Below are 21126 nucleotides of genomic sequence, written 5' to 3' on the forward strand. Positions count from 1 at the left end.
TTTCACCACCAATAGAGGAAGAAATACACTACAAGGCCAAGGCTCCGAAGGGAATACATAGGGCATTCATCCTACATTTACTATTATCATGTAGACTAAGCCCAATTCATCTATGGATAGACCTCGCATTCCAAAGATCATACCCTTGTCAGCCCAACGAGAGACTTCAGGAACATGGTAATATATTAACCTCGCGAAGTTTAAGATGGTTCGATAGATATTATGAAGCAGGAGTGAGATTTGTCTATTGTCCGCCCTTACCACCAGATTACAATCCCATTAGAGGAATATTTGATCTAAATGGAAGGTATCAGACCAAATAATTAACTAACTAACTAATACTTTCCTCAAAGTGAGAGGGGTCATACATAGTACCCTGGTCAAGAGGCTGAAACCCAAAGCGATTTGCAATGAATATATTCTATGACATACCATACATTCGCTAACAACATCCGCATATAACCATCCATGGATCCATGGATGCTATCTAAATAAACAAATCGTAGTAACAAGAGTATGCTTGGCGTCCACCTGGGCACTAGCTCACCTTCCTTATTGGGCCTGGGTCACTGTTACTCAATGCTACGCGGTAGTTATTTAGAGAACCCTCGCAAGATGGATGTCAATTAAATATGTTACAATGAAAAGCTGGAAATATCTATTGACTGCATATTTGGGGCATGTTAAGAAGTTTATATAGTAGCGTGTCGATCGTGCAACATGGCTTCCCCTTTCGTGCTCATCCCTTGCCGCCTTTTGATCATTGGGTAAAACTGAGCACGCTCTAGGGTATTACATAATCATATCGCTCACTGATCACTTAATCATTACATAACATAAGCCCAATCACTGGGCACTGAGAGTAACCTGAGCACTCTGATTTGTTCACTGGACGTCGTACATACAGTCCTTCCGGAAGTACAGTACAGTAAGATTAGATGAAAAAGAGATGATCGACCTAAGGCTGCCGTAGCAAGCCAATTCCTTCACAGAGATTGGGATCTGGACAGACTGAGAGTCGGCAACAGAATGGACTGAGACTGTATCATGACCGCCGTTGCTTGAGGACAGGTAAAGGACCTTTTAGAGTGTCGAATACGCAATCTCTCAAAGATCGCGTCGCTCTTCCCAAGAACAAGATTCCAAGTGCCACTTATACCTCCTGGAGCGCACTAGTCTCTATTAGGATATCTTTCCGCCATCCTTGTATCTATCAATGTACCTTGATGACTTGGTGTAAATTACTCTAATTAAATACATTAACTACCTACATACATATCAATGTACAAGATGATTACTCTGGTCATTACAATCCTATTATTGAAGGACGGGAGGAAAGAATCGAGGCCGCGAATCCGATATTGCCAAATTGGTAAATCTACCTGTGGTCAATAGTGAGTAACATTCTAGAACTTCTTCATGTAAAACTCAAGTGTCTCTGTTAGCAAACACCGATGTTGTTCTCAGTGGGTGCTTGGATCAGGAGTGAAAAATGCGAGTCATGTATGCCTAACGCTTTAACGAGCTGATATTCAAACTTATTACTGATCCTCCTAACATGATTCTGCGCCCTACTTGAAAAGATACGGTGACGCGGTGAATCGAAATAGGTCTTATTATATGCATACATATTGGTATAAGGGTTCGACCCTGTAGAGTCATAATTATATTGACGGAATAGACTTTTGTAACTACCATCCTTTCGTTAATGTCGTGTATTGCAAATAGAACAACGGAAAATGCAGATGAGATATTCCCCCCTTTCTATTCTTACATTGAACGGCCTTGCACATTGTCGACAGCTGCGGCAGGAGTTGATTTTCTGAGTAAATTCCTTGAAGATGTTATCCTCATTAGGATGTCTCAACTGCCCATTCCGGATTGATCTGGCGATGACCTGTGATCCAAGGCACCCGAAAGAATTCAAGACCTCAATGATCCCCGGGTTCTCGATGAGATCAAAAACGTGCGTACCGATAATGTCGACGATAATCTCCTGGAGACTCGATTTGTATGAAGGGACTGACGCCATGACTTCCTGGATGACCTCGGGAAATACCGGAGAGTTCCAGTTTTTAGTTGCCCATTGAGAGAACTTTTGGGTCGCCAACGACTGCAATGAATCGATTCCAAATTTGTCAGCCGTGATGAACACTCTCATGTTGTTAAGAGCAATGTTCTTTGTAGATTCTGTGTCGTTCGTTTTATCCCCTGGACTGCTTGGGGCGGGCTCAGAAATGGTTTGGCATTGGATTGTACCCCTATCGTCATATTCCCTAAGATAGAGATAGGAAAGAACCCGTTCAATTGTCTCTGGGGTGTCTTCCTGGATTCTGATAGATCTTTCAGTGGATTCCTGAAAAAGTCAGCAAATGAGATACATAAACCAACCGCGGCTTAATCGGTCGATTATACCTTGAAGCCATCACAAATTGCGCTATTGAAATACTTTGACTGGGTGCAAACAATAGCCCGGTGGACTTTGAAAGTGATCCCTTGACAAATTATTTCCATATCGTAGAATTGCCCATGAAGGAGCAAGTCTTGCATTACGCCCTGAATATCAGCGGGCGTCGACATATTGTCGTCTTTGATGGTTGATGGTGTCTCGAGAAATCAAATAATCTTTCGTGAACGAACCTAGGCAGGTATAGGTCGTAAGAGGAACTAATGTCATTATGATGCGTATACTGTATATATCTGAGTTGTGAACATACAATACAACAATCCAGTATCTGATATGATTAGATTGCTCTAGCAGCGGAGCGATATTCGATGAGTTACCATAGAATAGAGCAACGCCCTTCATATCCCACAGTGGTATGTATAGCAAAATATAACCACTAGGGCGATTGCAGCGCTAAGTTCTTATACCCAAGTTCTTATGCGGCGCTGCAAGCTCAGGCAGTGGCCGAGAACAAGAAAAACTTCGAGCCGCGACATAAGAACGAGAAAGGTAAAGACTATCAGAGAGAATATTAAGGAATCATTTTTATAATGATGCTCCACTACACTTATAAATAACATAGCAAAGAAGACAAACGCTTTCCTAAACTATAGGTCATTGACTAGTTAAATACTATCTAGTTTAGGAATGTGATCCCTTCAATATCATACAAACACCGATCCAACCCCGTCAGAAGATCATTAATCATTGCGCAAGCTTCAGACGCCATAGATGTGGCCCGGTCGAGACTCATCTTCTGCGTCGAGGAGTGAATATCAATTCTCACCCCAGATGGAGTCTCGGTAGAACAAATCCACACCTCCGATCCGGGCGAGAGCCCACCCACCAGTTTTAGAGACGCAGACTTGGACCCTAGTGTCAAGGTTAGGCCGTGATTAGCCGTCTGATGTTGCACGATGTACCCGAATTCCGTGGAAGACGGCCAATCCGTGCAGTGCGAGACGATCGTTCGGAAATCCACAGACTCGGAACCCAGGCTCCGGGCATGCTGGGTTTGGGCATGGAGGAGGTAGTCTCGGGCGGTCATAGACGCACGGGGCTGTACGCGGAACGGGATATAGTTGTTACAGGCGCCTACGACTCGGTCGATGTCGGGGAATGGCAGACTGCGCCCATCGACGGTCTGGCCGACGACGATATCAGGTTGGTGGAGGTGTCGAGCGAGGACTAGAGCGGCAGCGGCTTTTACGACGGTGGGCAGGGTGACATAAGGTGGGAGCTCGGCTGGTAAAGTGAGATCGCAGGTTCCTGTCACCAACTGGGTGGTCGACGTGAGATCGAGGGGAGATGAGGCAAGGGAAGAACCTGCCAGGTACTCCTGCCAGAAGGCCCGGTGCTGCTCTTGATCTGAGTGCCGCGCCCGTTGTTCAAGATACCAGTCGAAAGAGGTATCTGCGATCTTCTTTTCCTCATCGTATGCTGATACGAGATCATGGATTAGAATCGGAATGGAATTGGCATCATACTGGGCGTGGGCTAGACGAATGATGAGTCGCTGGTCTGTATGCGCGGGATTGGAGACCAGGGTAAAACGGGTCGCGACTCCAGCTGAAGGAACCGAAGCAGCCTGCTCCGAATGGCAAAGAGATTCACAAAAGGAGTCTAACAGGTTATCGGTCGTTACTACCTGCAGAGGGAGATCTATATCTTCCATTAGGGTTAATTGGAAGAGCTCCCCGCGATATTTAGTAAAGACAACCCGCAACACACTGTGAGCACGGACAAGTGCTCGACAAGCATCTCGCAGTCGATGCTCATTAAGTTCGCCCTGGAATGGAAACTGGAAATGGAACCATGGATACCGCGAGACGAGTGTTGATTGTGCTTCCGTAGCTGGCCGCGCGCTGGTCACGTTTCCTGCCAGGGGCAGCATTCCTTGCTGTTGCAGGGAACTGAGATGTTGCTGGAAATCCACTGATGTGAGGATGGATGGTTGAGCTGGAGCAGACAAAGCAGGTTTTTCTTGACCGGGCCCGACTTCCTGCAAGGAAAGTGCAAGAGATGACAATGAGCTGTTCGGGCTCAGGACGTCCGCCACGGTGAAGCCGAACCCGGCACGTCGAGCCGTGGCGACCATTCGCATGGTGAAGATCGAATCACCACCAATGACTAGGAAGTTGTCTTCTGCCCCAATAGATTCCTTGGCCGTTCCCAGGAGATCAGCCCACATGGCTTGCAGCAGTCGCTCAGCGTCATTAGAGACTGAGGTCTTCGCTAGCGGCGCTGCCCGGTAATTCTGGAGCTCCTCGGAGGAAAGCGACCGGACAGCTGACCGTAGGCTGCGACGGTCAAGTTTTCCCGTCACGGTCTGCGGCATCACCTGGACTGGGATGAACATGGACGGGACCATGTACGATGGAAGGAGCCCTCGGAGACGCTTCTGCGCCTCGGTCGTACTACGGCGAAATTCCTGGCAGACCGAGCCTAAGATACCATTGGCGTCGCCCTCTTTGGGGTCGTTAGAGTCGAACTTTATATAAGCGACTAGTGTTGCTGCTACGTTCCCGCCAACATCCAAAGAGAGAATCTCGGCCGCTACTCCGTTGGCCGCAGGGAATTCACGAAGCGTATTAGCTTCTACTTCTCCCAGGTCGATCAGTTGGCCGTGCAGCTTTAAGCGCGTGCCCTGACGGCCCATGTATCGAATAGTTCCATCATCCTGGTACTGCACGAGATCTCCCGTCCGATAGAGACCTGAGGATGAACCCAGGGGCATTCTCTGTCTCCATGCCGGGGGCTTTATAAATGAAGCGGCCGTGACATCCGGGAGGTTGAAGTATCCCGCTGCCAGAAAAGGTCCTTCCAGCAGCAGCTCTCCGATGGCCCCGATGGCAGCCAACCGTGACGTGTCAGTGGGCATCGTCACCCAGCCGACACCACCGACAATTGACCCAATCAACCCCTGCTTCCACCTTGTCGGCGGAATGGTTCCAACACCGCAGATGGTGGCTTCCGCGGGGCCGTATCCGTTGATCAGCGTGCGACCAGGGGCCCAAACGTTGACGTTTTCGCGGGTGACTGCTTCCCCTCCCAGGACCAACGTCGATAGGCAGGGTACTTCCGAGGGTCGCAAAGTCTGCACAGTTGATGGAGTGAGAAACGCCCAGTTGACCTGGAATCGGCAGATCGCCTCGGCAAGCGCGTTTTTACGTTCGAATTCCGACGGAATGCAGAGGGTTGCGCCCGCCGCCAGTGTAGTGAAGATCTCATATATACTGACATCAAACGCGTACGAGGAGAAATGGAGTACCCGCGAATCAGTTCCGACATTCATAGGTGCACTATGGTACCTAATACTGGAGGCTAAGGTGCTATGCGGCATGACAATGCCTTTGGGACGACCGGTGCTGCCGGAGGTGAACAGAATAAAGGCGGGTGTAGTAGGGGGGACTGGTGAATCAGGGAGGTAAGGCGTGTGGGACAGAATATCTGTGATCACTGGATCGAGGCAAACCTCAATTGGCGTGAGACCGCTTGTTAGTGCCGCCGTTGTCTGGCTGTTGATCACGACTTGAACGGAAGTTTCTCTGAGAATATCGTGGATTCTCTGGCGCGGATGATACAAGTCCAGGAGAATGCACGTAGCGCCGGCACGCAGGACGGCCAGAATAGCGACAACGCTCCATTTACTCCGCTCCAGACAGATCCCCACCGAAGAGCCCGCGTGCACCTCCAGCAATCCAAGTCGGTGCGCCAGGGAGGAGGACAAGCCATCTAGATCTGAATACGTCAAAGACCCATCCCACGCACATACAGCCATAGCCTGTGGTTTATCGAGACACCGACTTAGAACCAGGTCGTTCAAGGACCGGGAATCCGCCGGAGGTATCTGAGAATTCCACTGTTGGAGCTGAACCAAGTCATCCGGGGATGCCATATCCACTGCTTCTATCTGCTGCGTAGGATGCTGCATGATCTGACGCAGAATATGTGTAAACTGACACAACATCCGGCGCATGAGATCCGGCGAGAGGACATGGGGATCGAACGCAGTATCAATAGTCATCCTGGTCCGGTCTGGGCTAGGTAAGACCGACAGCATCATCGCGAACTCGCAGAAGGTTGTATAATCAAGCCCGGTTTGGGTGGACCCTTCGATGGTCTCAAAAAGACTCGTATCCTCTGTTTCCTCTGGGGACTGGATTATGAGTTGGCTTTGGAACTGACAGGCTCTCGTGCCATCCTGGGAACTCCTGGCAATCCGTGGCAACCCGGCCTGTTCGTACGGAATCATGGCAGCCAGGGTCTTTTGTACCTGGTCCAACGCGGCCACCACCGAGGTCACAGACTGCAATCGAACGCGCAATGGAAGGGTTGTGATTATTGGCCCGACCATGGCCTCAATGGCTGGGACTGAGGCATTGCGTCCACTCAGGGTCGCGCCGTACACCACGTCGGGGGAATCAGTATAGTGAGCGGTAAGCAATGCCCACGCAAGGTAGATATAAGTAGGGAGGGTATGGGGAGTTTGCTTGTCTACGCAAAGCCCCTCGATCTTATGTTGAAGGGACTGCGTGGCCGAAGGCCGGTAATTGCTGGCTGGAAGCTCAGGAAACACCGTGGCATCCAGTTCAGCCAGCTGGGTGGCCCAGAACTCCTCCACGCCTTGAAGGTCTCGGGTGTATTGAATGAAGGGATGGAAATGCTGCTTCTCCAGCAAGTGACCGTGATACGCGGCTTCCACCTGTTGTCGAACGAGACGTAGCGTCCAGTCATCCGACACAGCGTGGTGACTCGTCAATATCAGCTCACGATCCTTCTCGTTATGGAGGTATTGAACCAATGGTTGCCCGACCAGCTCCGTAAATCCTGAGGGTTCCAGAACGGGGCCGGTATGTTCTCGCCACGAAAAGGTGTCGACAACGACTTGGAAAAACCCATGCGAGGTTTGGATAATCCGCGTGCGCAGGATAGGATTGTTGTAAGCCGTGTCCTTCCACGCATGTTTCAACCTGGAGGTATCCACACCGAGAGGGATTCGAAAGACAATGTTTCCGGTGTACATGCCAGGGTGCTGCAACGAGGATGCGAACATGCTCTCCTGCAGCGGCGTGCACGGATAGATGTCTTCAATTTGTGACCGTTGCACACTACATTGTTCCTGGGCCAGCCTAAGAACATCAGCCTGCACAGAGGCCTCCACCAGACTAAATGGCTCATAGACAGCCTCGGGCGAAGATGTGATCGTTATTGCTTTGTTCGCCTGGTCGGCGATACTGACCTCAGCGAGGACCTCCTGCATCTGAACGGCCAGCCCCGCCTTTCTTGCAGCCCCGACCAGACGAATAGCCTGGACAGAATCGCCACCAAGGCGCAAAAAGGTATCGTCCATGCCAATGGCGGTAGGCTGGATTTGAAGGATATCAGCATATACTTGCTGTAATGTCCGTTCACTGGAACTGGTAGGAGACCGTTTCTCTCCCGCGGAGCACGCAAAGGCATAAAGATCTCTTTGCGACATTGCCGCTGTGGTGTCTCTCAATAAACGTCGGTCGATTTTTCCAGATGCCGCCTTGGGTAGACGGGCCAAGGGAATCCACAAATCGGGAACCATGTACCGGGGAAGACGGCTACGCAGCTGCTCCTGAATGACTTTGAAACTCTCCAGGTGAGAGGAATTCGGTGCTAGAAAGAGCGAGCTAGCCGCCTGCGCAGGTAACGGCCCATCAAGGACGACAAATGCGATGAGCCTTTGGTAGTCGTCGGACGTGTTGACCTTCTCCACGATAACTTCAGTGCTGATGTCCACAAAGTCGTTGATGTGATGTTCGACGTCAGCGACCTCGACGCGCTGCCCTCGAATCTTGAACTGTCCGTCATTGCGACCGACTATATGAATAGCTCCTGTCTGATCCTGAGATGCTAAATCTCCCGTCCGGTAAACCCGATGCTGATACTGCCCCTTTCGCAGCCGTCGAAGCCATGTCGGAGGCTCGATAAAGGCCTTGCGAGTAGCATCACTGTTGTTCAAATATCCCCGGCCCACGATGGGGCCTTCAAGAAGTAGCTCGCCAACCTCGTCCCATTCCATCGGCTTCTCCATGTCGTCAGGGTCGACGATCCATGCAACCGCCCCGGTAGGCTTGCCGATGTTCTGCACCGGATGTCTGGGCCGGACGCGATGATGGATTGTCGCATTGACAGAGCATTCAGTAGGTCCGTATGCATTCATCAAGCGCATCCCAAGCGCGCTATAAATGGTCCTGTCTGACTTGCGCATCGGCTCGCCGCCTAGTAGCAACGTGGGCCGGTCTTCGATATTCGCCCAGGGGACTATTCGAGCAAAGGACGGAGGGAGGCCTACGTGGGTGAGACGGAAGGTCTTCAAGGCGTCTTCGAACAACACCACATCATTTCGTTGAGCCTCACTTGGTACGCAGAGACACGCTCCAGCCATCAGCGTGCTTAACGTCTCCAGGATGCTCACATCAAACGCGTAGGCAGCGAACTGCAGGAGGCGAGACCTGTCGTTGATCTGGAAGGCCTGCGTATGGGACTGAGCGCTTGAGCAGTAAGCCTGGTGTTCAATCACGACTCCTTTCGGCTTCCCCGTGGACCCCGACGTAAAAGCAACATAGAGCGCATTGCCTGGCTGGGCCAGTGGCATCTCGTCGAGGTCACGGCTTGATCGACATGCTTTATCCAAATTCTCTATAACTAGAACCTCTCCCAGCTCCAGACACCGCGCTGCCTGGGCTTCTGACGACAGTATAAACGGACTTTGTAGATCGTCGCAGATCTGCTGCAGGCGGGGCAAAGGATGAGCTGGGTCCAGTAGACTAAACGCGCCCCCACTTTTGATAACGGCGAGGATGGCCACCGTTGTCCACTGGGACTTTTCCATGCAGATGGGAACGAAGCGTTCCGGTCCGATCCCCAGGAGCATCAGTGCACGTGCCAGCCTGTCTGTAAGTTCGTCCAGCTCTCGATATGTGAGGGAGCCGTCCCATGCGTCAACTGCCAGAGAGTCTGGGGATTTTCGACACTGGTCTTGGATTACCTTTTGCACGCACACCTCCCAGAATGGTGGAACATCTGGGATGGACGCGGTAGGAGAGGTGGGCAGGAAACCTTCTACTGCATCCAGTAGTCGCAATTGTGGGCGACTGAGCGATTCAACGAGGAGGTGCATGAAGTTCTCGAGGACGCTTTGCGTTCGGCGAGCCCCATCTACCCGTGAGTTACCGATGCATGTTCGAACTGACAAAAGGCCTTGTTCCAGGATACAATGCAGAACGGTTGTGGGGATGAGCTCATCCGTCTGTCCAGCAGATTTGAGCTGTTGCATCCATTTCGGGGATTTTCCACCTGCGTTTTTCTCCTCGAGTATAAGGATGTGACGAATGGTGTCTTTGCTCATGACATTCAGGTGTTGATGATGCCGCTGGGCCTCTTCATGCAGATCATCCTTCAACGTATGTAAATTCTGGGATATTGATGATTCAAGGTCGAAGTCGGGTTCCATGGGTACAAGGCAGTCCGCGAGGTCGTCGGTTTTGTGGATGGGAGTGAGCTGGGTGTTTGCATCAATCCCAATGATACCACACCCAGTGTAGTTTCGAAGGTCTCCATGAGACGCGGCTGCACAGAGCATGAGGAGTGCCGGGGAAACATCCTTTGGAGTGAAACTGAGGGCACCGAAGTCAAAGGTACACTCAATCCAACAGCAAAACTTGATCGGGGATGGTACCAGGCATGTTTCTTTTGACTGGACAGGCCGCACTCCGCCCGTCACTTGGTTGTCGTGCATTGTCTGGCAACCTCTGGTCTTCGGCCAGATATGATGGCTGAATGTATGTATGTTTGTGAGTATTAGGTTAAGACTCTGAGGGCTTTCATCCCTGTGAGCACTGATTGAGTAAATAGACATACGGACTAGTGCCTCAGGCCCCTGGTGTACCTCGTCCTCGTTAAACCTCTTGACTGAGTACTAATTCACCCCCTGTCGTTCCTCCGGACGAATCGGATGATGCTGTGAGGTCTGCCGTGTGCTTCTCAGAGTGACCCGCGATTCCTGCCACGTTCTGCCATAATGATTTGTTATATATTAATTTGTTAACTTGCCTGATTCGCCTAGTGCAATCATCGGGTGGCGCTCGACATGGGCCTCATATTTAGCGCAAAAATACGTCTATCATCAGAGTGTTGGAGAACCGCGCGTAGTAGTAGTAGTACTATTACTACTACTACCAACACCAGGGTATTCAGGGTAGGAATTAGGGCTTAGGGGGTAGTATCTTGATTAGGAATTCAAGTTCTGAAGTCTATAAAAGAGGTCTTGGTAATAGTATAGAGCAGTAACTATAATGATCTCCAATTTCCTGCATCTTTTAGTTTCTCAACTGGTAAGTGTTCAATTGCTATTTACTACAACATACTTGTATACTTTAAAGAGTAGGTTTCCCGGCTCTATTTCGGCACTATAAATAAGCGCCATCCGGTTATCCAGGCGTCCTTGTGCTATAGAAATGACGATCGCCTTCCTTTAGTCATTTCAAACCCTTGTATGGAGTATAATATTTAATATTGTCCCGTGATACCATCAGTGAATTTTGGCCCCCATACGCCACCATAGCGGGCTTAACGGGGTGGAGATTCATGGAGTACAAGCATTCCCCGCCGAGCAATTCATTTACGAAAGATGCAATAAGCGAACAGATGGGGCGCAAGCATCGAGAATGACGTCGCTTTGCGTTAGAGGTGGATGAATGCCCTCGCGGCAGATGGAAGTTATCTAATAAATACTACTCTGTACATTATTATACAATGACAACCCCCCGGCACCCAAGGGGTACGTACGGACTCTCAATCAAGTTATGAGGTGGGGGATTTCTAGGATCAGTGTGGTTTGGGTGCTGGGATTCTTGGGCTAATGGACTGTTTTTACTGACTGATGAATAGGTCGCGAGATGCGCAATCAAAATGAGGACCCCAAGGAAGTTTCCAAAAGAGAGGGTCTGAACTTTGAAGTGGATGGGATTTACGTTCTGACTGGGCCCCCTTTTGAATGTGGAGTACACCAAGACTTAATGGATGAACCGTTTATGGCTAGAATTGCTTGACAATGCTTTTTATTTTCTATGTTATACAGCAGACTCAAAAGCATCGTAGGAGGATCTATGGGTACTATTTAATGGTGTAAAAGCCTTACAATATACAAAAAGGAGGTGAGTATCCCCATTTCTCACATTCCATTTGGTTCTGAAACTCATGTGCATTTAACAACATCCCCCTGTCAAAAAAGATCTGTTGGTCTCCGGTCTCCTGGTGATTTAATTGGTCTTGCATGGGGTTTATCCTTGTCTCCGCACGTACCTTCTCCCCCATACACACCTGGGCTTCTTTAGGGCTTCACTGGATACGGATAAATAGGCCATGTTATTCTAAGTTTTACGGGTACGCACTTAGTCTTACTAGTTGAGAATGGAATTGTTCACGAGGAGAGGAAACAGCAAAAGAAGCAAAAGAAGCAAAAGAAGCAAAAGAAGCAAAAGAAGCAAAAAGCAAAAAAAGAAAGAAAAAGGAAACACCACGCTATGAAATGCAGATGGTAGGATTTACGTACAACATTGTAGTCAAACCGCCCCCTCTAGGGCTAGTGCAGATAATCCTTGTTCATATCCAAAAGTATTTGATCATTAGTTGACCTATTTTGGGCTAGTTCCATTTGGATTAATTTCCGGTCCATTTTGGGCTATTTCCATTTGAGTGGTTTCTCCGTATGTACTTCGTATGTACGGAGTACTTCGTATGTCGTATGTCGGATGTTAGATGTTCATAGGTCGGATTTCGTTTTTCCGAATAAAACATCCGATGGTTCAGACTTAGCTTCAGGTAGGGCTGCGCTCGGCCCTTGGGTCCATAAGGCAGATGAAAATGGAAATTGAAGTCTTGGACTTTTGGACTTCGCGTAGTTCGCTTTGTCTGACCCATGACACGTTCACTCGCAAGGGGATCCTTTGCCCTGCAGGCGAGTCAGGACTTACCTATTCCGGTCGGGCCAGGCGTCCTTTGAGTCGAAAACACCATTGTGATCGGCAATGTAGCGTTAGCGTGGAGCCCATCCCGACGAGACGAGGGCTGAGGGGGCCACTAAGAGGGGGCCACCTTGTCCCCGCGGGGAGTGCCCCGGGAAGTACGATTGGCCCTCGAACTTCCGAAGATGTGGGCGATGTCTAGAAGTGTAACCTATCTGGCCGTCGGCATCGGAGCCAGCGTCAAATAGGGCCGAGGTTAAGACGAGGAATGAAGGGGGGCAACTAAGGCGAGTTTCATGAGTGTGATATTCAACATGATTTGACCCTGGCCCCAAAGGTCGATTCATTCATGGTCTTACTATGGGGGGGGGTGGGACACGCTTCATGACTCACCTACAACATAGGACAAAGGAAAGACCCTTGGACCACCGGTCTCTCTCTCCCCGTTTTCCCCAATTTCCCCAATTTCCCCCAGGGTATGGAGAGTATGGAGAGTATGGAGGGTCGGGCGAGATTCCTCTTGCGGCCGCCGAAGAAGTGATCTACCTCCACGAGGCTATATCAGCCTAGGATGAGACAATAATCCTAGTCAGTAATTTAGTAATTTGGTATTTTAGTTATTCTAGTACTTAGTACTTTTATTATTTTATTTAGATTAATTTAATCCATGTCATTAATCGTTAGTTCGATTAATCTGCATTAAAATGATTTCTTTTGATTCCATGTACAGCATACAACAGAATAAACCTAACTTTCCTTCTACTTCGAATCTTTCCTTCCTCCCCGAATTCTCAACTTTAACTCTACCATCTATGTAAATGGGTGATCCATTCGACTTGGCGGGAGCTTCTTTGCCCTTGGCAACGGGTCAATCCTCGGCCGCGAGAACCGAAAAGTCTTAAGCGGCTGCCAGGACTCCATTCACATGTATGGGGCGCTTGGCCTTCTTGGCAATCCGCGAGACTTGCCCCTCCCTATACCACTTGTCCACTCACAACCCTGTAAAGTCCTCAGCCCCCAAGGCGGGTCGCGACACTTGCCTACGATATCCAAGCCGCCGCCGTCATCTTTAACCTCCTCCCCCATGGCGGAACCAACCGATAGAGACCCAGTGGGGCCGGGGCCCCTGATGTCCACAGACACAGAAAGCAGGCGCATGCGTCTAAACAAGATACAAAAAGCATCACTCACCCCCCCCCGGAGTCTGCGTCTGTTCTCTCTTTGTCGTTTCAGTACCTCCTTATCCTCCCTAGTTTAGTTAGGTAGAGGCAAGCAGCATCGCACTATGTGGACAACCAACTCCGGCCTCCGGGGCAAGAAGCTCCACTGGGCCATCACCCTCACCTCCGTCGTCGGTTTCTCCCTGTTCGGTTATGATCAGGGTCTGATGTCCGGTATTCTACAAGGTACAGCTTTCATCGGCGAGTTCCCTGTCCTCGATAAAAGCATTCCTGGCAATTCTGCCTCGCATGTCTCCGTCCTACAGGGTGCCCTCAACTCCTGCTACGAACTCGGCTGTTTCTTCGGCGCTATCTTCACTCTCTGCTTCGGTCAGCGCATTGGCCGTACCCCTTTGCTAGTCGCTGGTGGTACTCTCATGGTGATTGGTACTGTCCTCTCCACAGCTTCCTATGGCCATTCCTGGGGTCTGGGTCAATTTGTGATCGGTCGTGTGGTCTCCGGTCTAGGAAACGGCATGGATACCGCCACTATCCCCGTCTGGCAGTCGGAATGTTCTAGGGCCCACAACCGTGGCTTCCTCGTCTGCTTCGAGGGTGCTATCATTGCAGTTGGTACCTTTATTGCCTACTGGATCGATTTCGGGTTTTCCTTCACCAACTCCTCTGTCCAGTGGCGATTCCCCGTCGCCTTCCAGATTCTATTCGCTGGCGGCGTTATTGTCGGTGCTCTTATGCTACCCGAGTCTCCTCGATGGTTTATTATGCAGGGCAAAGATAAGGAGGCTCTCCAAGTCATGGCTTGCCTTAATGATAGCACCGAGGACGCCGAGGACGTCCTTCGTGATTTTAACCTAATAAAGGCTGATATGAGGGCTGTTGAATCCCAACAGTCGAACAGCTGGAAGACCCTGTTTACCTTTGGGAAAACCCAAGAGTTCCAGCGTATGATGATAGGTTGCTCCGGCCAGTTCTTCCAGCAATTTACTGGCTGTAACGCAGCTATCTACTACTCTACCCTCCTTTTCGAGAATAACCTTAAAATGGAGCATCAGATGGCTATGATTATCGGCGGTGTTTTCTCCACTGTCTACGCTCTCGCTACTATCCCCTCCTTCTTCATGATTGAAAGAGTCGGTCGCCGTAACTTGTTCTTTATCGGTTTCCTCGGCCAAGGTCTTAGTTTTATAATCACCATGGGTTGCCTAATCGACGAGTCAGCCCAAAACGCTAAGGGTGCCGCCGTCGGTATCTTCCTCTTTATCTGCTTCTTCGCCTTTACCACGCTGCCTCTACCTTGGATCTACCCTCCCGAGATCAATCCTCTTCGCACCCGTACCATGGCTGCTTCCGCTTCCACTTGCACCAACTGGATCAACAACTTCGCTGTTGTCATGTTCACCCCTGTTTTCTCGAACCGGAGTTCCTGGGGTCTCTATCTGTTCTTCGCCCTAGTCAATTTCAGCGCCATTCCCTTCGCCTACTTCTTCTACGTTGAGACCGCCGGTCGTGATTTGGAAGAGATTGATGTCATCTTTGCCAAGGCCCACGTCGATAAGAAGTGGCCCTTCCAAATCGCCCAGGAGCTGCCTAAGCTCACCGTTGAGCAGATCACCCAGATGCAGATCGACCTTGGCTTGACTACCAGTGACCACCACGCCGCTGAGTCCGAGAAAGTTGAGATTGCTACTAGCAGCGGCGATAGCGAGAACAAGCGTGAACTGTAAAGCAAACGGGGTGTGGAAGGGGAGCGTTGGGAAATAGCGTGGTAAATAGCCATCGCCATGTCATATAGTTGTCCTGGGTATTAGTACCCTGTTGGCAAATCGGGCTTCACTGCCTGATAGATCCGTGAATTGAAACTTAATTACTTGCTAGAATCACCGTCTCGTTGATAAGTTTTGAAGTGCTTCGCTCCAACGGACTTTGAAATGGTGTTTTGTAGACTATGGCCGGCCGAGTCAAGCCTCGAGAGTATGTACTCGTAGAATCATTCATATCAAGCATCTACGTTGGCTGCGAAGAGAGTAATACCACAAAGATCAGATTCCCACCTATTGCAATTACAACATAAATGGCCCATCGCGCCTGAACTGTTATTTTCTCCCAGAAGACGCGTAACTCTTTTTTTTTTTTTTTTCAGCCCTGCGTTTTCAAGCCGTGTTATCACCGTCTGGTAATTTTCGGATCCGATATTAGCTTGACAATCATGAAGCTTGTGATCCTCCGAGGTTCAAAAAATCAAAAGAATCGCTCTCACCTGGGCACCTCGGAAGCGAAACGAAGAAAGCCCCCTGGAAGTAAACAAACGATCTCGAAGCATGTGACAGGACAATCGTGACATCGGAGGCTTTTCTGAGGCTCATCACATGTCGCGTGACTAAACTGTTCTTCTCCATCTTTGTTTTCAAGTTACAAAACTGGGCATATTGTAACTAGGTATTTATGTATTTAGTGAGCAAGCCCCGAAGGACCTGAGTGCTCACTGGGATCCCGGGGCATGGTGATTGAACACTACTAAGATAGTCCGAAGGGCAGTATGTAACTCATCAATAGTGCTGTTTGATAGTGCTGTCATCCATGATATTTCTGGAATCGACCTGAGTTATTGGCCAGTCCAAAGATAACTTGATGGCATATAACATGGGGACACTGGAGTAAATGCGGGCAGGGGGAACCTTGGGAAAGCTGCCCCGCCGATAAGATCTCAAATTATTTCCGAAGAATTTCCTTCCGGACTTTCTCTCTTGCAATTTATTTCTCTGCGTTTCTACATTTGCAATATCCATCAATACAAATTACACCTTCAGAAATGGGACCACCTCGCCGAAAGATGCTGGCTACAGCAGAGGGAACTTTGACCCCTCCAGACGAGCTATCCGACACTCAGCAGATCGTGCGAGCCATCAAAGCCACCGGAAACAACATCTACTTGGTCGAACAGACAGACAAGAAGCAGATGCTAGTCGAATTGCCTGCACGATTCCGCTCCGCTATCTGGATCAAGCGCAGCTCGTACGTCGTGGTCGATACCAAGGGCCAGGAGGACCGGGACAATAAAATTCAAGGAGAGATTGTCAATATCGTCCGAGACGAGAAAGCTTGGAGGAAGGCTCCCTTCTGGTATGTGTTTTTTGATTAAGATTAGCCACAAACTCGTTTGCTAATTGGCATTGGTTTTCCCACAGGCCTAAGGAATTCGTGAAACAGCCCGTTGTGTTGGCTGCTGACTCTGACGACGAAGAGGAAGAGTCTCGTGTGGGCCGAATGCCTTCCTCCGACGAGTCAGACTGAATGATCGCCTTTCAAAGGCACCAAGCGTTTGTTCAATGGCAGTCGCTACGGTACACAGGGATTCTGGGCTATCAACAATGATTCTCGAAATATGCACGTCTCAATATGAATTGGGGCCGGGGGTATCTCTCATTTTTGGACAGTTGCCTTGCTGCGGCTGCTCCCCTTGTCACTCTTCTTATCTACCTCGCTCGAACCATTGAACAACACGCCAAAGACCTGGACCGCGAGCGACAACACCACAACCGCCGAGCTTGCGTTTGTGCTGGGGAAAACGTTCCAGGCCCACTCTTGCAGCGCCCATGCGGCGTATATAAGAACTGGGTGGATACCTGCGCGCCAGAGAAGGAAGGGGGTCGCCCACGCGAGATACGCGAAAAACTGGTAATGCAAGGACCTGGCGCAAAGCAAGCCGATGGCCAGTGAGCTCAACATGACAGTCATAGTGAAGGATTTTGAGAGTGGAACTGTCTTTTGGCGTCCTTGGAGAGTATCCTGGAGGAAGCGAACCATGTTCGAGCCTGAAGGTTTTACCCAGTTTCTGAAGAAGATAGCCAACAAGGATATATGCAGCACGATGAGACCCACAGAGAACTCCCTTGAGAGAAACGTTTCCTCTCCTACAAACCGCCAGTTCACTGTCCATTTGAACAAGAACTGGCGAGATAGCTCAAATGCCCGAGAGAGGTAGCCTGTAGCGTTAGTCTGGAGAAAGGGAACCGCAAGTAGGACCTGTATTTTGTTCGCGTTAGCCAACTCTCAACTCCTCAGAACTCAATTGCCTTTCTAAATACCCACCTGGATAAGGACAGCCATAGCCCCAAGCGAAATACTTCGCACCAACCCCAAACCGAGAAGAATGATGACCGCAATAGCAGGCACAAGCAGCACGAGTGTCATTTTAATCGCAACCCCAAAAGACCACACCGCAATCCCTGCCGTCCAACTGCGTCTCAGACACAGATATATAGCAAGCCACATCGCGAAAGTCGCGACGCCATCATTGAACATGCGCAAGACGAATATGCTATGCAGCCGTTTGGACAGAGCAAGGAGTGGAAAAAGATACGGAGGTGCCCCCGTTTGTCTGTAGCAGGCAATCACCACAGCCAGAGTAGCCAGGTAGAGCAGGGCGAAGAGCGCCTGCCCGAGGAGAATATCACGGCCTTCATCGGTGAGGTGGTAGAGGAGGGTGTATATGTATACGTGGGCGGCGGGGTAGACGAGCGGACCGGTTGAGCCTTTGATCAGGGGGTAGTCGCGTTCGCCAGAGATATATAGAGAAACTTGTTGCATGTATGTCGACCAGTCAATCTCGGTGTCTGTGGTTGTTGGTTGGTTAGCTGGGTCTGGTTCAGTACGCGACACCTGGACGCGGTCTTACAAGTGATCTTCCATATGACGAGGGCGCAGAGTAGCGCGTCGCCTAGAATGACTAGAGGTGCAATCCATCGTGCATGTTGTGGATTGGTGAGCACGTCGTAGACGAAGCTCTTGGCTGTCAATGCCATGGCGATATACGCTCGATGGTTGACGGGGGAATAGTCGAGGTGGCCGGAGCTGGCTCCGCCTACTGCGTAAGTGTCTACAATTGTACTCAAGTTGGAGGTAACACATTTTGATCAAGGCAACTATATACATGTATCATTTGACTATGTCTAGTCATAATATAATTGGTATTTATTTTATACATCTCAGTGTACATAGGGAATACATATGTTGTAGGTCTAGCTCGCATTGGGACCTCGAGCATGGTCTTTCTTCTAAACATCCACCAGTCCGCCCAACCCTTATATTCAAAATCCATGGTATCATTAAACAGCCGACAAAACAAAACGCAAAAGAATCGAAGGAGAGTGTTGTCGATGTGCACGCATTATCGGTCTCCTTCTGACAGGGCGGTTTGCTGGTGCTGGGAATTCGCTTGGATATCGTGGAAGCCCAGCAATTCCCCTAAAGCACCTTTAGGTTTGGGGACGGGACATTCTCGATTGAGGTGTGAGAGTTTCTCTGCTTCCGCCTCCATTTGAAGGAATGTTGAGACCTCCTCGTCCGCGACAGCTGGTATGGGCTGATCCGGCTGACTGCCCTCTGCGCTCACTTCGAGATCCTTACGCCGTCTACGTCGGAAGCGTGGTACTTGTTGTCCATCGGCTGTCATGGTCATTTCCGAATCGGCAAAGGTGCGGCGTGGGGCCGGACAGGGGAAGACGTGCGGCAGTCCGACGACTAGGAGAGATGCGAGGAGGGTGCCGGCGAATAGGCCGGTGGTTGACCGCGACCGGGGATGTAGATGTGGCGGCATTGTGTATAAAGTGAAAGAGAATGATTCTTGATGTTCAATTGAGACGAGGTGGGCGTGGCCGACTGTTTCTGGATTTTCTCAAGCCATTGGAGGGCTCGGAGTGGGCTGGCTGGTGTAGTCGGACAGGAAGGGAAGGAATAGCGCACAAAAGGAGGTCAATTGAATGTACAGTGAGAATTGTTCAAGTTGACAAGCTTCTGAACCTCCGACAGCAAATGTGAAGGGAGTCCTCAAAAGGAAATCGTGGGGAGAGAAGACAGCGAAAGGCTTTGGGTGCATCTAATCTTATCTGGCTCCCGCGTGATTGGATGTTCCGCTTTCTCTCAAGTCTCTGCGTCGCGCATCAGAGAGCTTCGCGAAGATGAGATAGTATTTTTCGGAGAACTGAGCCATCTGATTTCTTTTTGGGGATTTCTCGACTTCCATACAGTCCCCCCCTTCCCTTTCCTTCCCCCTCCTTCTTTCGACAACATGAGTGACCTAGACCGGTATGGCAGCAACCCCTCAACTCTCTAGAACCCCCATCGTTCACCGTCAAACTAATGTTATTGTGTAATAGGGCGATCGAGCAGCTGCGGGCCTGCCGCCTGATCCCCGAAAGCCAGGTTCGCGAATTGTGCTACAAGGCGCGTGAGCTCCTGATCGAAGAAGGCAATGTCGTATCCGTTGACGCTCCCGTGACTATCTGCGGCGATATCCACGGCCAATTCCACGATTTGATGGAACTATTCCGCGTCGGCGGCGACGTTCCCGATACCAACTACCTTTTCATGGGCGATTTCGTCGACCGTGGGTTCTACTCCCTTGAATCCTTCCTTCTTCTCCTTTGTTTGAAAGTCCGATACCCCGATCGCATCACCCTGATCCGCGGCAACCACGAATCACGCCAAATCACAACAGTATATGGATTTTACGACGAATGCATCCGCAAATACGGCAGCGCCAACGTATGGCGGTATTGCTGCGAAGTATTTGACTACCTGGCCCTGGGCGCGATCGTGCTCGGCGCGAGCTCGGAGCTAGAACCCTCCTCCAACACAGCATTATCAAGCATGCCGATCGATGACAGCGAGCTGGAAACAGAAGTACTGAATTCCAGAGGCGAGGTTACATCGAGTACGTACCGCCCGCGACAACGTTCGTCTTCCGATGCATCCACAGACTCCAGAAATATATCCCCGCCTCGAGACATCTCCGCCGCCCCAGGCCAGGCTGCCGCGCCCTCACGATCGGGTGCACCGGGGACAGGTGCGAGCGGCGATGGCAACGGCAGCGCCGCTACTAGCCGGACTGGTGCGGTGCTCTGTGTACACGGTGGATTGTCACCGCTCATTGACTCCGTCGATAAAATTCGGCTGATTGACCGCAAGCAAGAGGTGCCACACGAAGGTGCCATGTGCGATCTGCTCTGGTCAGATCCGGATGAGATCGAAGGCTGGGGATTGAGTCCTCGTGGGGCTGGGTTCCTCTTCGGCGGCGATATCGTCAAACAGTTCAACCATCTCAACGGCTTGTCTCTTGTTGCGCGCGCTCACCAGCTTGTTATGGAGGGGTACAAAGAAATGTTTGATGGCGGTATCGTCACTGTCTGGTCTGCTCCGAACTACTGCTACCGCTGCGGCAATGTTGCCGCTATCCTTGAGCTCGGTGAAGACGCAAGTGGCGGTGGCACTGTTGCTCGCAGTAACGGCGAATATGGTCGGAGCAACGGCATCGTTACAGATAATAGAGTTGTCAGTCCTGGAAGGAGATATCGTGTCTTTGACGCTGCGGCGCAGGATACAAGGGGCATGCCTGCGAAGAAACCTGTCGCTGATTATTTCTTGGTGAGCTCTTTTTTATTTTCCGTTGTCTTGACTGATATCATTTTACTAACATCCGTGCAGTGATACCATCCCACGCACC

At 50.3% G+C, this 21126-nt stretch overlaps 8 protein-coding genes across 8 annotated transcripts; 4 read left to right on the plus strand and 4 right to left on the minus strand.

The window, feature by feature from the left end:
• Nucleotides 1–1705: 1705 nt before the first annotated feature.
• Nucleotides 1706–2580, minus strand: N7516_006810 (BTB/POZ domain-containing protein; the record flags this gene model as incomplete). The annotated part of the gene is made up of 2 exons (XM_057219530.1): nucleotides 1706–2356; nucleotides 2416–2580. 2 exons carry the CDS (start codon nucleotides 2578–2580, stop codon nucleotides 1706–1708), a joined length of 816 nt encoding a protein of 271 aa, XP_057073621.1.
• A 503-nt stretch (nucleotides 2581–3083) lies between these two features.
• On the minus strand, nucleotides 3084–10217 carry N7516_006811 (uncharacterized protein; the record flags this gene model as incomplete). Its single annotated transcript, XM_057219531.1, has 1 exon — nucleotides 3084–10217. The coding sequence occupies one exon, from the start codon at nucleotides 10215–10217 to the stop codon at nucleotides 3084–3086; it is 7134 nt and encodes a 2377-aa protein (XP_057073622.1).
• Nucleotides 10218–11233: 1016 nt separating this feature from the next.
• Nucleotides 11234–11529, plus strand: N7516_006812 (uncharacterized protein; the record flags this gene model as incomplete). Its single annotated transcript, XM_057219532.1, has 2 exons — nucleotides 11234–11258; nucleotides 11369–11529. 2 exons carry the CDS (start codon nucleotides 11234–11236, stop codon nucleotides 11527–11529), a joined length of 186 nt encoding a protein of 61 aa, XP_057073623.1.
• Nucleotides 11530–13729: 2200 nt separating this feature from the next.
• On the plus strand, nucleotides 13730–15349 carry N7516_006813 (sugar porter family MFS transporter; the record flags this gene model as incomplete). Its single annotated transcript, XM_057219533.1, has 1 exon — nucleotides 13730–15349. The coding sequence occupies one exon, from the start codon at nucleotides 13730–13732 to the stop codon at nucleotides 15347–15349; it is 1620 nt and encodes a 539-aa protein (XP_057073624.1).
• A 1085-nt stretch (nucleotides 15350–16434) lies between these two features.
• On the plus strand, nucleotides 16435–17018 carry N7516_006814 (putative eukaryotic translation initiation factor eIF1a-like protein; the record flags this gene model as incomplete). Its single annotated transcript, XM_057219534.1, has 2 exons — nucleotides 16435–16745; nucleotides 16811–17018. The coding sequence occupies 2 exons, from the start codon at nucleotides 16435–16437 to the stop codon at nucleotides 16914–16916; spliced, it is 417 nt and encodes a 138-aa protein (XP_057073625.1). The 3' UTR covers nucleotides 16917–17018.
• A 27-nt stretch (nucleotides 17019–17045) lies between these two features.
• Nucleotides 17046–18427, minus strand: alg3 (dolichyl-P-Man:Man(5)GlcNAc(2)-PP-dolichol alpha-1,3-mannosyltransferase; the record flags this gene model as incomplete). Its single annotated transcript, XM_057219535.1, has 3 exons — nucleotides 17046–17648; nucleotides 17715–18238; nucleotides 18301–18427. The coding sequence occupies 3 exons, from the start codon at nucleotides 18425–18427 to the stop codon at nucleotides 17046–17048; spliced, it is 1254 nt and encodes a 417-aa protein (XP_057073626.1).
• A 365-nt stretch (nucleotides 18428–18792) lies between these two features.
• N7516_006816 (uncharacterized protein) lies at nucleotides 18793–19221 on the minus strand (the record flags this gene model as incomplete). Its single annotated transcript, XM_057219536.1, has 1 exon — nucleotides 18793–19221. One exon carries the CDS (start codon nucleotides 19219–19221, stop codon nucleotides 18793–18795), a length of 429 nt encoding a protein of 142 aa, XP_057073627.1.
• A 471-nt stretch (nucleotides 19222–19692) lies between these two features.
• On the plus strand, nucleotides 19693–21110 carry N7516_006817 (serine/threonine-protein phosphatase; the record flags this gene model as incomplete). The annotated part of the gene is made up of 3 exons (XM_057219537.1): nucleotides 19693–19709; nucleotides 19781–21047; nucleotides 21108–21110. The coding sequence occupies 3 exons, from the start codon at nucleotides 19693–19695 to the stop codon at nucleotides 21108–21110; spliced, it is 1287 nt and encodes a 428-aa protein (XP_057073628.1).
• Between the last annotated feature and the right edge of the window lie 16 nt (nucleotides 21111–21126).

The sequence above is a fragment of the Penicillium verrucosum genome (genome assembly GCF_028828655.1).
Source record: "Penicillium verrucosum strain IBT 35672 chromosome Unknown utg000002l_segment0_segment0, whole genome shotgun sequence".
Taxonomy (NCBI): domain Eukaryota; kingdom Fungi; phylum Ascomycota; class Eurotiomycetes; order Eurotiales; family Aspergillaceae; genus Penicillium; species Penicillium verrucosum.